This window comes from Varanus komodoensis, unplaced genomic scaffold (assembly GCF_004798865.1).
Source record: "Varanus komodoensis strain SLA01 unplaced genomic scaffold, ASM479886v1 scaffold1, whole genome shotgun sequence".
In the NCBI taxonomy this organism is placed as follows: Eukaryota; Metazoa; Chordata; class Lepidosauria; order Squamata; family Varanidae; genus Varanus; species Varanus komodoensis.
Window position 1 is genome coordinate 114432538 of NW_025335268.1, and position 17240 is coordinate 114449777.

The 17240-nt window shown below is 42.3% G+C and overlaps 1 protein-coding gene across 1 annotated transcript in view; it reads right to left on the reverse strand.

The window, feature by feature from the left end:
- Positions 1-8878: 8878 nt before the first annotated feature.
- Positions 8879-17240, reverse strand: part of LOC123028859 (interleukin-23 receptor-like) — a 56667-nt gene continuing 48305 nt past the window's right edge. The window contains exons 13-15 of the mRNA XM_044441158.1: positions 15682-15787; positions 14192-14282; positions 8879-9502 (exon numbers count right to left, since the gene is read on the reverse strand). Of these exons, the coding sequence (XP_044297093.1) occupies positions 8879-9502; positions 14192-14282; positions 15682-15787 (821 nt within the window). The remainder of the gene's footprint in view (positions 9503-14191; positions 14283-15681; positions 15788-17240) is intronic.

Here is a 17240-nt window from a genome sequence, read left to right on the forward strand (position 1 = left end):
GGACAAGCCGGCAACATGCCGCGATAAAAGGACAAAGGAAGCAAGCCCGGAAACCTTTCCGCCCCGCCCCACCCCACCCCACCGACCCGACTTTCTCGCAAGTGGAACAGCCTGCCCCGCCGTTACAGAGGGCAACTCACCCCGGTTCACTGCAGCGTCAGCCTCGAGATCCGCTCCCGTTCGGCGTCCGCGGCTTTGCCGCCGCCGGGCTCAAACGAGCGAGCCTCGCAGGCTACGAGCGAGCGCGAGCGGCTCTGGAAGTTCCTGCCTGCCTAGAGCGGTCGCGGCGCTTACTGGCTTCCTCGCTCACCACCTGATGACGGCTCTGTCCCCGCAGTGCTTCAGAGCTGCGTCCCGAGCCTTGCGGCCAGTCAGTCCTGTCCCCTCTCCCAGCCTTCCCTGCCTCCCCCGACCGAAGAGACAAGAAGAGGCGAATAAGGCTGAGAGGCATTGAATGCCCGCTTGCTTGACCCTTGCGGGAATCAGGGCTAGGCAAATCCGATGCACTCATTGGCCCCAGCCATCGGGGGTTAAGGAGGGGTAGTCCAACCATCCGGAGGGCACCGGGTCACCTCTTTTCGAACAAAACCTGGCATCGGCTTTGCTCTCTTTCTGCTGAGTGTTTATTTTTCATATATTACTATAAACTAGTATAATAAAGCGATAATTATGTATATAGGAAAAACAGTACAGAGGTGTTACGTGTGATCAGTTTTATGCACTGCTAGACTCCAATTTTAGCACTAAACGATAGCATTTGCACCTCCTTTCCAGAACTCATTAAACAATTTTTAATGTGACCCTTTTTTGGAACTTGGAAAGCAGGTAGCCCATTTACGGAGAGGCACTGACCATGCAGCATTCATTCCTGTGTGCCATTTCCACTGTTATTTTCAATCGATGTCCAAGGCTCCTGCACATCATTAAGTTTTAGAGCAATGCGGGTAATCATAGTGGAGTGGAAACAAAATGCAGCTGTGGTTGTGCATGGGAAACAGATTTTTGGTGCAGGTACCCTACAAAAACAAAAAGGGAGGGAGGAAAGGGAATTGTATAATGTTTCACCTTACTGGCAAGCTTTGCATACCTATGTACCACAGATGCCATTCATGCTAAAGCAGTCTTTTGAAAGGCAAGGTGTGTCTACCATCTTTGCACACAATCTCAAGATCGCATACCTTTTGCCAGCTTCATCAATCCAAAGTAAAAAGATTTGGCAGCAGTATCTGCTACAAATTAGAATCCATGCTCTTTATTTAGGTCCTTCTCCCCCTCCCCTGCCAAAGAACAACTTAACCGGTTTGCTGATGCTTAAAACCTATAGCTTTATTCTGTCCACACAGAAAGCGCAGTTGTGGCATGGGAAGATTTGTCTCCCTCATTCCTTTCAAAGCATATTTACATGACCATTTTTTCGTAATTTATGTGTGCTTATTATTCCTGATTAATAAACCTAGATCAGTACCCACATCTGGAATAACTATTAAGTGCATTTTTGTATGGAAGGAAAGGCCTGCTCTTATACCATTTGTAGCTACTGCGATTGTGTGAACCAAGGGATAGCCTAAGAGCCTCATAATGAAAAGCATTAGAGTGGCACAAGAAAGGACTTGCTGGAGCAGCTCAACATGTATTGGTCCATCTACACTGAGCCACTCAGGTCTTCCTCTGAGCTCCAACCCCATGAAAGGCTCACAGGGTGACAACCAGGAGGGACTTTTCTGAGATTACCCCCCCTCACACACACACACTCCTTGAAGCAACCTCCCTGCTGCTACCTGCCTGGTGCCAAGTTTGCCATCTCTTTGGTGCCAGGTCAAGGCAGCCCTCTATGCAGACTCCTTTAAAGATCTCCGTGTGTATTCGGGCCTGAAGGGATTATCTTGGTGATTCTTTTTCTTGCCGTGCCTTTTTATTGAATTTGTACTGTTTTTTAAACTTTTTCAAATTAATTTTAATTTTTTTAACATTGTTGTCTCATGTTGTTTGCATTGTATTTTATTCTTTTGCTTTATACATCGTTGCAAACTAACCAGAGAGCTTTGGCTACTTGGTGGTAGAGAAATGAAATAAATAATAATAATACTAATAATCACTCCTTCTCAGTTGTGGTCAGAAAGATCCTTCTTAAAAGCTCACAAATGAAAACTTGAAGCTGTTAGCTCATCCATTTGCTGTTTGCCCTCAGCACTGGGAATTACTTGCTCCAGCCTCTCTGATTTGTGTTTCTTCCTTTTCAAAAATGAATGAATGAATGTTTATCACCTTCTGACAACAGACTCTTTTGCTGGCAACAGAATACCACTGAATTTCTAAGGTTGTTTCAAGAAATAGATTTTAAAAGGAGGAGGAAAGAGGGTTTTTTTGCTGTTTTAGTTTTATTTGCCCTGTTTTAGTTTTAGTTTTATTGCCCTGCTAAATCTTGCTTTGGAAATAACTCTGTTCAGTGGGAAAAATGTGGAAAATAATACCATATATTTTGAAAGTATTTTCCTCCAAGAAACTAAAAGAACAAACTTCTACTCATTACTTAGCAAGAAGAGCCCACCAAAGTCATGCTGTGGGCGTACTGTGTCCTTTCTCCTCTTTTCAAGTTCTTATGAAAACATGCAAGAGTAAAGCTGTTATCTGAAAAAGCTTTCCGTTACTATAGTTAGGAGAGTGACTGGGCTGTCTCTCTGTGCAGTGTACAGCTCACTATCTACAAATGTTCAAAAATCAGGTTTCCCATCACTATTGAAAGTTGAGGTAAAGTAATGATTTCATTTTTGTCCATGCAAGCAAAATTAAGTTGACTGTAAGTAAGTGAGACTGCAGAAATACTAGTTTCATTTTGCTTTCTTTTTTTGTTTTCAATTTCACACTTTTTATTGTTAAAGAAGATCTCACAGTTGGCTTTGCTGTGCAGCTTCATTTACTTGAAAATGTGTATTAGCGAAAAATTAGATGATGTAATCACATAAAAAAAATACTTGTGGTCTCATTCCTTTGCAATATTTGCCATGCACTGTTCCTTTAGCACAATCAGTTTTGGGCTCTTTCTTTGGCACCTCTGTGGTATGGATCAGGTTCACAGTGGGTATTAACCTAAGGTTGGAATCCTATACCTGCTTAGCTGGAATCTACCCACATTGACCAACTCAACTGGGCTGACTTTGAGTAGCATGTATAGGTCTGTGCTGCCAATTTGCTTAAACAACATCCATTTCCCCATTTTTATTTCTTTATTGTTTTCTTAAAAGAAGTACAGAAAGGAAAAAGACGTAAAAGATAAGGATGCCAAGGGATCTTACACAAATATAACATAAACTCATAACCTGCAATTCCCCATTTCCCATCCATCACCACTAGGAGAACTTCTCTTACCTAAATATTCTGTAAGTTACCCCCACTCCCAGCCATCAATGATATTGCAAGAAGACCCAGAATATCATGACCCAAGATCAATTATATTTGATGTTATGGATATGAGTGAAAAGGCTTATATATATTGTGAACATCTAGTTTGGTCCAACCTCAACAATGGGAGAACATCAGATTCTCCTAGACCATTTATCACAATTACCCTGTGAAGGTTAACTAGCACATCATGATGACCAGCTCATGTGATACCACATCCTATGTGTGAAACTGGCAACCATTAATAGTCCAACTCCACTTGATAATCAGGGTAGTGCCATGCACTCAAATTACATCTGTATACCAGCAGCTATAAGTAGGAGATACACTGCTTTATGTTCTGGAAGCATTACCTGCTATAGGAAAGCTGAACATTAGATTCTTGTCTCTTGGACAATTATTACTTCTTTAGACTATATATGCCCAATACTTCCAAATTATTCCTTGAAGGCAATTTATTTTCACTTCCACTTGTAACCCTACTGATATAATGTATCAGTTATGCCATTGATCTGCTAGGATTGTTTTAGTTTTAAGCAACAACTGCATCTTAAAATGCTTAGAAAGTCAAATACATGACATGGAATTTATTCTATGAGTCATAAATATGTCTTGCAATTGGTACAGACATATTGAGTTGCATCCAGATTCAGTTGTGACAAATGTAAGTCACATTGATTTCAGTGAGTCTATTTTTATATATGACAAAGTTTGGATCTAACCCAGTTCTTAATGTTATTTATAACCAGTACTGATAAAAGATCTGCAAATTGCTAAAACTCATGATGTTATAGTTCTTATGTCCTCTCTTGGAAACAGTTGCAAAGACACTAGAGCTTATGCGTAAATCCACCAAGAAGCTCTTCTATACAAGCTCCTTTTAAATGAATGGGAACTATGCAAGAGCACAATCAGGAGCTGTGCAGGAAAAAATCCTGTAATTTGCAGCATGGTCTCCACTGAAACATTGCTTAGCTCACTTTCATATACCTATCAGTACCTGATGCTCTTATGCAACTCTAATTCAGCATGGCTTAGCCAGAACTCTTTCCCATGGATTGTTCCTCATAACCATTATTTCTCAGAAAAGACTCCATAATAAGCTCTTCCATATTCAAAGCCAACACCTAGTTTAAGTTTTAACTGTCGGCAATTGATGAAGTGAATTCTAGTCCTCTAAACCTGGAGTCACAAGGAGACTACAACCCTCAATGCACATGGGGGTTTTCTGCATGAGGCATTTAGCAAGTGCTCAGCAATCTCAAGTCACAGATTGCTTATGGGTTCTTTTGTAGAGCAAGGGAAATGCAGCATTAAATTATGAAAATGAAAGAAAGTACCATTTCTTCTTCTGCATATGGGCTATATTTATTTATTTATTTATTTATTTATTTAGAAAATTTCTAGGCTATACCACAGTGCCACTCAGAACTTACTGTATTTTTCTGTCTATAAGACACCCCCATGTATAGGATGTCCCCCACTTTTCTTACCAATCTCCAAGTGAGCAAGCTGCTGCCATGCGCAGGCGCCCACTGCTTCATCGCCTCCCTGCGCATGTGCCCGTGACTGCACCAGTCTCCCCCCACAGCACACCCATGACCCCCCCAATCGCGCCCACGATCGTGCCAGTCTCCCTCCCCCCAGAATGCGCCCACAGTTCTCCTTTTGGCCCCAGTGTATAAGACGCTCCTCCATTTTTAGGTAAATATTTTAAAGAAAAAGTATCATCTTATACACGGAAAAATACGGTATGTAACAGAAAAGCAGGGAAGAAAAAGCTCCTTGTGTAATGCTTGGATCTCAGTTCTGCCACAAAACAAAGCCATACAGTGAATTAACAGTCAATTTACAGCCTTATAGTTTCAGTAAGGAGCTAGTTCAATTGAGCACAGTGAAACTTACTTCTGAGTATACCTGCACAAGCTTGTATTGTAAATCTGTTAGACCAAATGCCACAACCCTCCCTTGTTTTTATTGTCATATTAGATGCATTGTTACAAACATTTCATCAGATCTAATGGCTGGACGTATAAGGATCATTTTATAGCCCATACATTTAAATAGCACTTGCAATACATACCACACCTTTTGGCAGAACAGAAACATTTCCAGATCCATGCATTCCTATTTCTTCTACTTAAAACTGTCAGAAGACAAGCAACAGCAAACGAAAGGTACCTACTGACTTTCCATATCAAGTTTTTTAAGTGTGTGTGGCTTTTCTCTTACTATTTCCTTCCTGCAATAACACTAATTTTAGATCACCTTGCATTTATATTTAGTGATACTGTTCATTTTCTAGGAAATTGTTCATCTCGTTGAGAACAGTCAGATGTGACATTTATGTTACTGATATCTCCCTCACCAAGTGTTAAAGCTGTAGTTAACACATTTTGAGACTTCTTGAAAGCAGATCCTTGATAGTCAAGTTGCTCTTCCTTAATGGTACTTTGAGTAAACTATGGGGTGACCTGGCTGATGCTTTACTTCAGCATCATGTTTGCTGCTCAGGTCAAAGGCCCAGCTAGTCTAGCTTGCTGTTTCCCACCGTGGTCAGTCAGTGGCCCAATGCAACCTCACTGGCAAAATAACGAGGGAAACACCCCTTTCCTGCTATTGCGTCATGGCAAATGAGGCATGCTGCCTCTGATCCTGGAGGTAGCAGGCAGCCATTGTGACTAATAAACACTGATAGCCTTATTCTCCACAATGTTGTCTAATTCCTTTTAAAATTAATCTAAATTAGTGATTAAGTAATCTAAGTCATTGCTCTTATAGAAGTGAATTCTTTAGTTTAGGTATCTGCTGTGTGAAGAAGTACCTCCTTTTATCTCCCACTATTCAGCTTTTATTGGATGATGGTCACTTCTGGTTTTATTTATTTATTTGAAACATTTCTATCCTGTCTATACTAAAATAGGTCTCAAGATGGCTCACAACTGTAACAGCACAATTAAAATTAAAGTACAATATAAAAGCATGTAATAAAATTTCCATCTTAAAAAAATGTCATCAAACTTTAAAATACTGGTTGAATAGAAAGGTTTTGGCCTGGCACCAAAATGAATAAAGCATTGGTGGCAGGCGCACCTCTATGGGAAGCAGGTTCCAGAGCTGGGGCGCTACCACAGAAAAGGCCCTTCTCCAGGGACCCACTCTTCTAACCTCCTTCAGTGAGGGCTCCCAAAGAGGGACCTCTGTAGAAGACCTTAAGGCTAGAGTAGGTATATACGGAAGGAGATGCTCCTTCAGATATCCAGGCCCTGAACTATTTAGGGCTTTGTACATTCAAGTCAACACTTTCAATTGTGTCCAGACTTCAAACTAGTAGCCAGTGCATATGGTACAGAACTGGCATTATATGGTCAAGCCTGGCTGCTCTATTTTGTACCAGCTGACCATCTGGACCATCTTCAAGCCCCACATAGAGTGCATTACAATAGTCCAACTGGGTCGTTACCAGAGCATGGGTGAGCTTTACTAGACTCTGCTCATCCAGGTAAGGATGTAGTTGATGAATCAGCTGAAATTGGTGGAAGGCACTCCTTGCCACAGCAGTCACCTGGAATTCCAGGGATAACTCTGGGTCAAGGAACATTCCCAAACCATGCACCCTGTCCCATAGGGGGAATGCAACCCCATTCAGAACAAGGCAAGTAGCATTCACCAGGACAGCTGACCCACCTACCAACAGAACCTCCATTTTATCTGGATCAATTTGTTGACCCTCGTCCAGAACATCATACCATCCAAACACTGATTCAAAACAATCACTGCCTCACCTGGATTAGATTTAAAGGAGAAATAGAGCTGGGTGTTATCAGGATACTGGTGATACCTCAGCCTAAACCATTGGATGATCTCCCCTAGCGGTTTCATTTAGATGATAAATAGCATGGGGGATAAAATGGACTGCTGTGGAACTCCATGGCATGATTGCCATGGTACAGAGCCATTATCCCCTGACACCACCTTCTCAGATTGGCTGACCAAGTAGGAGCAGAACCACTGCAAAGCAGTGTGCTTCCAACCCCCACTTGGTCAGCCTATCCAGAAGGATACCATGGTCAATGGTATCAAAAGCCACTGAGAGGCCCAGAAGAACCAACAGAGATGCACTCCTCCTGTTCCTTTTCTGGCAGAAGTCATCACATTGGGCAACCAAGGCAATTTCAATCCCACAACTGTGCCTGAAACTGAAATGGATCCAGATGGCCCAGACCAGATTCAAAGGATATCTCGGGGGAGGGACACAGTAATTATGGGAGATTTCTTTCTCCCAGATGCCCCTTCTGACTCGCTCTGTTTCTGTGTTTCTATGGTCAGTTTCCTGCAAGAGTGCCTGGAGTGAGGGCAAAAAGCCTTCATCTACTTTCTTTGCACCTCAAATATTTCTTCCTCCCATTTCCTTTTCTAAAGCTAAATAATCCTAAGTGTCATGACTTTTCCTCACAGAGGTGTTGTTCCTGCCCCCTGATCAGTTTGGTATCCTTTCTTCCTCTTTTTCATTTCTATAATCCTTTTTCTGAGGTGTGGTATCCAGAACTGTACACAGCATTCTAAGTTTGGTTGCTCCACAGACCTGTATGGTACAATGCAAATTTGCCTCCTTGTGCTTGACTTTCACTATACTGATGAAAGTGGGGAAAAGTCTGCATCACGTCACCCCTTCAAGATGTCCACTGATGCTGGTAGAAAAGGCATCTGTCTGATATAATTCAGTGATGTGAGAAGTAGTCGTACAACAGAAAAACACAAAAATAGTATCCCCTCTTCCTGCTTTGCAAACTTCCTTGAGGGATTAAAGACTGATGCAACTGAAGACAGGATATTATGGGATGTAGCAGTGGGCCTGAATAAACGTTCCTCCATGGCTGGATTTTGGCAACATTCAGCTGGCTGAACATCTTAATTTGGGTCTTTTCCTCCTGCAGCCAAACTGATAGTGACACTGAGATATTGAAGGCTTTATGAAATATTTGCTTTGGCTTCTTCACTTGGATTATCTAGAGTTATTTTCTCCACAGGTACGTCCTACAATACATCAGTTTTCTGGGTTTACCATGTGGTGCTTCCATGTAGGTCTATACAGGTTTATATCTCATGGGTTTATATAATCAATTCTTTTGCCTTTCTCAGAGAGGCCTGACTAGATGGCCTTCTGGTTTCCTCCAGCTCCTTTACTTCAATATATCAATTGCTTTACATGTTGACAACATAGTGCTTTCCAGTTGTTTTGGACTATAAGACCCATAGTTTCTGGCCATTCCCATGATGGCAGGGGTTTATGAAAGAATGAATGGGCATGAGGGATTAATAGTTCAATTGCTGCTGTAGATATGTTTACTTTCATTCAAGACAGCAGACTGAGAATATCAAGGTCACTGAGTTATTCTGCTTGAGAGTAAAACCAGTGTTATATAACATAATCACAAGATAATGTGCATCCAGTGCTCCTCCAGTCCTCATAATAAAATCATTTTGCAGTGTTCTGAGTAAAATAACCCATCACATTGGGAGAACCTCCATAATTCACAGCTTTTAAGCCAGAAAGCATTTCATCTGGTATTAAAGTCTGTTCTTGAATATCTTCACCTGAAAGCAGAGACTTCCATTGGTTTGCCATTGGTGTATCTGATTCTTCAACTGCTGAGCTGACCATATTGTTCTGTTCATTTCTACTGTTGTTCAAAACAAGACTGATTTTCTCAACTAAAAACATATTTTCATCAGTTCCAGCAACAGGGCATAAAGCAATCATGGGATTTGTGTAATCTCTTACAAAACTATTCATGGGCAAAGTTGATTTTACACCTGGGTTTTGAGAATGTATGTCAAGCCCACCATTGAATACACTTCCTTGGAATGTCTTGTTGAAAACCTGAGGCTTGTAGCCATTTTCCTCCGGCATGTCTGAATTGCCGACAGCCGTGTCTTCTGGGAAATTAACTTTCAAAGAAATGTCTTCCCTGGTTTCCTTTTCATCATCCAAAGTTTTATGTTGTTTGTGTACCATGATCTCCTCCACTTCAGTTACTACAGCATCTGCATAATCCGCAAATAGAGGAGCAGCATCGTGGGCTGCAGAACTATTTTTTCCCTGGGAAACAATTATGAAACATGTTGATGATTCAAGAACTGGAGTTTTAATGCAATAAATGAAGAAAAGGGGAGGCAGCACTTCTCCATTCAGTTTCTAATCTAAAACAACAGCCTAGACAAGGGAACGGCAACTTTTAACACTCAAAGAGTCATTTGGACCCGTTTCCCACACAAAAGAAAGCACCGGGAGCCGCAAAACCCTTTTGACATCTAAAATGAAGATAACGCTGCATATACCGTTTTTTACCTTAATGCTATGTATATCTTCATTATGATTTAGCTGTAGCTCTTGTTCAGTCACTAAAAACTGCTATTTTTAATCTTACATTATAAACTAGTAGGACTCCTTTCATATATTTTGGCTAGGAGAACAGCTTCCTGAAGAGTCAAAGTCAGTGCTAAAGGGCTGCATTCATTAAACAGCAAACCCCAGAAATTCGTCAGCAGTAAAAGCAAAGTAATCTACCCACATATCATTAAACGTTTGGTTTTCTTCAGAAACTTTTCTTTTCTTCAATTTATCCATGGTTGGCCTATGGGAGGTGTGGGGGGGAGCTCAGTAAATCCGTGGGGATCTGCAGATCGGTGGCTGTGCCAGAGATATAGGTGTGTTTAGTGACTGATTAGCAGATAAACAGTCAAGTGCTGTGAATTGTGGAGGAATGTAGCGATTTACTTAACTAGCTGATTTACTTAACTAGCTAGCGCTGCCTTCCTGAGCGGAGCTTTGAGCAGATCAACGGCTGTGCCAGCGTGTGTTTTGAGCGACGGAGCCGCAGCAGAGGGGTTCAAGAGCCACGTGCGGCTCCGGAGCCACGGGTTGTGACCCCTGGCCTAGACACTACATTAGCTTTTAAATGTGTGTTAATAACGTTATGCACGCATGCACGCACATGCACATGCACACACACGTGTGTGTGTACATGCATAAATACTTACAAATAAGAAATATGGAATTTCAGGCAAATTCTGTGCAATGCATGTAGACCAAATCTAGTTAAAAGTATTGGTAAGTAAGCAGTTGGATTTATACATTAGTCATCTGTGTTCTGCTACTAGGGGGCCTCCCTGTGTGGGTGGGTGAGTGCAGGTGGTGGTGGAAAGGGAGGGGAAAGAGCTAGATTTGAAAGTAAGTCTGGCAGGAAGAACAGCTGCTGCACAGAGGGACTAAGAGTGAAACTAAATAGCAGAGAAACTGTGTAACAAAGACAGAGTGAGTGGGGTTCCTTTCAGGGAATATTCCCCTCACAGAAGGAAGTGGTTATAGGATTTTTCAGAGCAGTCAGAGAGTTGGGGTGAATAGCTGTTGGGGAGAGAGAATCGGAAGAGCTCTCTCCCCTCCCGTCCCCTCCCCTCCTCAGGGCTGGCACAGGTTTGTTGTTGTTCTAACATACCAGGAATATTGAACTGGTTTTAAAGCTTGTCATGATGGCTGGAGAGGTGGGGAGACATGTTAGTTCTGTACCTTACAGCTGGGCACAAGAACTTTAAGACCAGGTTCTATCATTATCTAACTGCTATGATCCCCTGTGAACTAGGAGCACTGAGTGGCAGGAGCTTGTGATGGCTCAAACAGCAGATAGATAGAGCAGCAGCAATACAAAAGCCAGCTCACCACAGCTGTGCTAGGCCTCCTTGGGCCAAAGGGACCCAGCAATTGTCACCCCAAGCTGGATGCTGACATCAAGAGCCTCTCCTGGATCTGAGTCCTTTCTGTGAACAGAACGGGCCCTCTGTTTCTGGAAGGGCTACTCTGCATCCAAGCCATGGTTTTAAAGGCAATTTTATGTAGTAATTTCTGAATGTTAAGTATGATGTTCAGGTAAAAGCAAGCCTAGAAAATTGCATTTTATCTGGTCAGACTATCCGTCCATCGAAACCAATCCTATATACTCTGAGTAGCAGCAGGTCACCAGGATTCCAACAAGTCACTTGCCACCTGGATCCTTTTGTCTGAAGATGCTAGTATTGAATGGGCCTCCTGCAGGGAAAGTGTGTCCTAACCTCTGAGCTGTGGGCTCTTCCCAAATCAATGCTTATTTCAGTGCTGGCTCTAAAAGTCCCTTCTTTTTCACAGCCTCAGCATGGAAGGCTACAATCTACAGAGGTCGGGATTTCTTCCTTGTTTTTTGTAAGCTCTATTTTACCTTTTTGCTTTAACTAAGCAACTAATAGAGCTGGTTATCTAGGGAACAATCCTATGCACGGTTAAGCAAAAGAAGTCTTATTACTCCCAGCATTCCCCAGCTAGTCTTCTATCTAAACATGAATAGGACTGCACCCTTAATCACATAAGAGCTACCTTTTGTGAGTCACAATTAAATGTAAGGGAACAACAACTGTGAAACACAGGCGGACTATGGGACTTACATGCTAGTAATAGTAGGTCCATTCAGACAGCTCTAGCTTCTGTGGTGCCATACAGGACTTCTCTACGCAAGGTATTATTGTGTGCTAATGATTTTGCACTCACTACAGTTTGTAGGTGCTTCACACAATGAGTGGGTTCCATAACATGACAAGCCATCATGGTTTCTTGCACAGGATTGTTTGTCGTGTTGTCTGAACACCACTGTAGTGTTTCAGCATGGGTTTCTCTGCTTGTCCAAACCTGGCATCATGCTTCCCATTGTGCCATCACAGAGTCTCCTGGAATGAGTGGCAGTTGCTATAGGAGTTGCTCCAGCTCTCCAACATGGGACTGCGGTTCAGGCATGGAGGCTGATGGGATGCATGCTAACAGTGCTTTTCTCATGCTAACGGAGAAAAGACAGTGGAGACTGTGGAAATCGCTTAACCACCTGTCAGGCACCTAGAGACAAAATGCACACTGTGGAAATCATGCAGGATTGCTTGTTGTGACATGTGAACCCAGCCAATGCCATCGTCTTCCAAGGTCTTTCCTCCTGTGCTTTGCAACAATTTCCTTTTTTTTTTTTTTTTTTTTGGATTGATTGATTGAGGAAAGCCTCAGGGAATCATGCTAGGAACAGCCTGAATATGTTTACAGTTCCATTCTGCTGCACTGCCCCTTTGTGGCTGGGTAATGGAACATAGTGAAAGTTTGTGAAAGGAAAAAACAGGAAAGAAAACCACATGGATTTTTCTACATGAGGGATTTAACCCATTAGTTTTCTGAGGCTGCTTCTTCCATTCTAATTGCAGGAGGAAACGTGCATCCTTTACAAGGGTCTTTCTCTGCTTTTCTGTATATCCTGTTAACCAACCACAAAGTAGCACTGTGGCATAGGTGCAATATAGTGAATTTTCAGCCATACACAAGACTTTCTGGTGTAGTGGTTAAGAGAGCAGGAATGGGACTCAGGTGGTCTGGGTTCTTGTCCCTGCTCAGCCATGGAACCAACTGGGTGAATTTGGGCCAGACACAGACTCTCAGCCCAACCCACCTCACAGGGTTGTTGTTGTGGGTGTAAGGTATAAGCAGCAGGAGGAGAGTGATGTAAGCTGCCCTGAGTTCTTTGTTACAAAAAGGCAGGATATAAATCTAATAATTAAATAAATGTTGTTCCCATTTGTCATTATTTTAAACTTAATGGCTGACTTTCCTCACCCTCACCAAAGACAAGACAAGACAAGACACCCAATGAAAATGTTTGGAAAACATGAGGAAAAACTTTGACAGTGTTGCAAAAAGTCCCCATGAACTCAGTGAATGAGGCATCTCTGTAAAGTGGAAGGTTAAGAGCTTGGTGTGCAGTCAAGCATAGGTTTGGCTTTGTATGCTTTTCAAGTGCCAAACTAGATGCTCATTTGATATGTAGCATGGATTAGGTTTTCTTCTAACTCAATGGAATGCTTCAAACTGGCTTTCATTACACCATTGTCGCTCATCATTTATGGGAGGCAGATGACATCAACTTTGACTCATAACCCTTCCATGCTTTCCCAGTTCCTCCATTTTGTTTTATTTTATTTTATTTTATTTTATCTATTTTTACTTACTGGACAACATTTATAAAGCTGCCCAATGCCTTCTGAACGTTAGGGCTAGGAATTCTCCATTGTGAAACATCCTTACAAATGATAGCCTGGAATACAGACTTTGGGAAGGGCAGGCACATCTAGTTCCTTCTTCAGTATGCCTGGACTGAACCCTTTCAGAAAGAATGGCTAGCAGGTTTTGATAAAAAAAAAAAAACCCTATTAGTGCCAATGGAAACATTTTATCTAATCCTTTCACATGAGGGACGGTTGCTCAGAATGTGCGTGGGAGGGAAGAGTGATGTTTGGGATCTTCTGGATGAGAAATTAAGCAGGACAAGTGTCAAGGGGAAAGCAGGGGGATATAAGGAAGGCCTGTAAAAATTCAGTCTTAGCATGCAGAGAACTGCAATGTAGAATTAACAGCCAAATGGGTCAATAATATAATGTGAATATATCACAAACATACATGCACAGTTTTTAAGCATGTCACATTCTGATTTGTACAGATGTGAGGAACCTTGAAAACCAGTGTGGTGTTGCAGTTAGAGTGCTGGATTAGTCCCAAGTCAGCCACTGGGGTGACTGGGTGACACTCAGCTTAAATTAGAAAGGAAGAGGAGTATGGATTCTGTGTAGGGCTCTTTGTAGCAATGGTGGAGTACAAATGGAGCAAATATAGCCTTCATCCCCTCCAGTTTCTTAAAATACATTGAACAAGCAGAAAGTTTATCTGGGAAGTTACCTGAAGTGATCTGATCACATTGCTGTTCTGCAGTTTAGGATAATCTTCAAAAAGCCATGCTGGTTTTACTGAACTAAACACTGCTTTAACTCTTTAAAAAGAAGAAGAAGCACATCATATTAATTGCATTTTTTTACTTTTTGACACTCATTATGGAGGAAAACACTTATGGGGTTTTCAGTCAAGGCTGATGGCAGAACTGCACATGGTGGCCATAGGCCCGTGTCATTGCATGCAGGTCACCAATAAGCACATGTGAAGGGTGGAAGGGTGAAGAGCATCTGGCAGGCAGGGGTGCTGAACCTCTCTTTTGCTTGTAAGTTTTTCGCCACAGACCTTCCCAAGTCAATTGACCTTCCACTTTCTCCTCATTGTGAATTGTATTGTATTGTTTGATTGTTCTTTAATATGTTGTGAGCTGCCCAGAGAGTGTTATGGCTAATGGGGTAGCATACAAGTACAATCAATCAATCATGGCTGGGTTCAGACCACACAATAATCCATGTTTCAGCGACAACCCACAGTTCAACAAAACCTCACACACAACCTTTAGGTGTGGGGTATTGTGTTTTGCAATCCCCTAGTGTTTTTCTACTTTTTATTCAGTCAGTTTTCATACCACAAATAATCAGTTAAGGTCCAATGGAAAATAGAAGTGCATAATGCCTTCTAATCAGAAGCAATAGGAGTCCTCCACCTCAAGCATACAGGGGTGAAGGAATGGTGAGCCTCTGGTGATGAAGATACTATAAGGGGATAAGTGGAGAAAAGGATCAGCACCATCTTCTTGCTCATTATTTGTCTGCACAAAGTCATTCTATAGCCTACTTTCCAGGTGCCTGGTGGTAACCCACACTTGAAGATGCAGTTCTGCCATCATATCATGCCTTACTGCTTCATGTGTGGTATCATTGCCACTGCTTTCACCCATCTGGCACCATTGGCTACTTGCACCTGCCTGGTTGTCCAGCCACTCTTGCCCTGAGCCTCAGCTAAAGGGTCCCCAGCAGTTACGGCAACCATTTATGGAAGCCCTGCAGGTGGGGCTCATGGCAGGAATGTCTGGGCAGGTCATCTGGCTGGCCGGCCAAGTGGGCAGGTGGGCGAATGGCAGCCACTGCCCCCAGTAAGAGGCAGCAGCTGGTTTATAGACAGCAGGTTGCTCTTGAAAGCTCTGCCTATTGCTGCCTTGCTCCAGAAGGGATGGCCCTGCTCTCCAGACATCCTCCTGGCAAGGGTGGCTGTGGGAGGGCGGTGAAATTAGCTTCCCACTCTGTTGCCTGATGCAGATATGCCAATCAGCACAGTGGTGGGGATGGATGGATCTGTCTGTTATCAGTTACAAACCAAGAGTTTTCAGATATGAAAGCTAAGGACCATTTTTCACCAATACTACAGTAAGCAAGTCTCATTAAAATTAAGTGTCCATGTCCCTGAGACAGTGAAGGAGACAAGTGGGGAAAAATCTGAGAAAATACTCCAATCGTTACCTTTTCCTGCATGCTTTCTTAGCAGCCAAAGCCAAAGTAAATACAGAGAAACAGGCCACTCCAAAGCTAATCCCCAAGAGCACTCCAACATCTGTATCAACATCACCTTTAAAAGAGAGGAAAAAACAGTGATCAGCATTTTCATTTTACATCCCATTAATGGAATCTGGGCCAAAACCAGGGCAGTGAGGGGGAATGTGCAGAGGGGGGATGTGAGGAAGTACAGCTCTAGGGTCTCTTTTTGGATCAGGAACAGTGACAACATCTGCTGGAGTGCAATGGTGAGATGCAGGCCCTCCTGGTTCTAGCAGATGAATGAAGTAATAAGCCTGCCCTGTTTTGTTATTGTTTGTGAAAAACCTTACAGAAAATCAAAACGTCTGGAAAATAATTAAGCAAAGACTGAATGGTTCTTTTGTTCCTGTTTCATTCTAGTAGTTTAAGTGGTAGCACTCTTTAGCAATAGTTTTTGTGTTTCTCATTAAAAGCTAGAGGTTTCAGATAGTTGAAGAACTTTTGATAAAACTTAATGTAATTCACAAGCTAATCTTATGTGGCCCTAACTTAGCAACACTGAATTTTGCAGAGCTTGGTCCCAGGTAATTATGATTAGAATTGCAGTCATATCGATCCAGATATATTGAGAATTGTCAGTTATATTAAATGGTGCCAATCTGTCCATACAATGCTTTCTACCTCTCACTGTAGCTTCTATCTCCCAAATCTGCTCCAAAACATTAAGGAACCAGCTGGACCAGCTTTGGTGGGTGTACAGAAAAAGAAGAAAGGGAAGTCCCACTGCAGGAGCGGAAGTCTGCACTCAGAATGTATAATGTATCTTCATGTCATGTATGACTACTGTTTGACATGTATTTGTGCATATACTGCTGCCTTTCAAAATTTAGTACACCACTGACTTGGTGTGGGCATCACATGCCTGTACATTATGACACTTGGTGGGTTGCTTGTGATGCTAATCTGTATAACATTATTGCTTGATTCTTGCTTTTGCCCAATTTTTAAAATGCAGTTACATCAGAACTGTAGGAATGGACTGCCTTGTGCTTACTAACAGCCATTCACATTCTGCCACATCAGCCACTGTATGGTCAAACTGAGGCACTGAGGGATGGTTTCCAAACTGTCAAGTTTCTTTTCTGTCCATCTGTCTGTCCATCCTTCCTTTCTTTCTGTGTACGGATCTGACCTGCGGGCCGTAGTTCGAGGACCCATGATCTAGCATAACCCCCCAGCTTCTCCAAGAAATGCAGAATTAGAATCATCCCCAACATATTGCAACCCACCCTCCACTTGAAGAATTCAAGAAAATTGACTCCACTGTGTGGTGCAGTGATTAGTGTGTTGGACTGGGACACCAGGTGATCCAGGTTCTAATCTTCATTTGGTCATAAAATTCATTGATGGGCTTTGTACCAGTCACTGACTCTCAGTCTAACCTACCTCACAGGGTTGTTGTAAAGATAAAATGAAGAAAAAAAGGATCATTCATTCATAGCTTTTATATACTGTTCTTAGCAAAAGTTAAGCTGTCTTGAGCT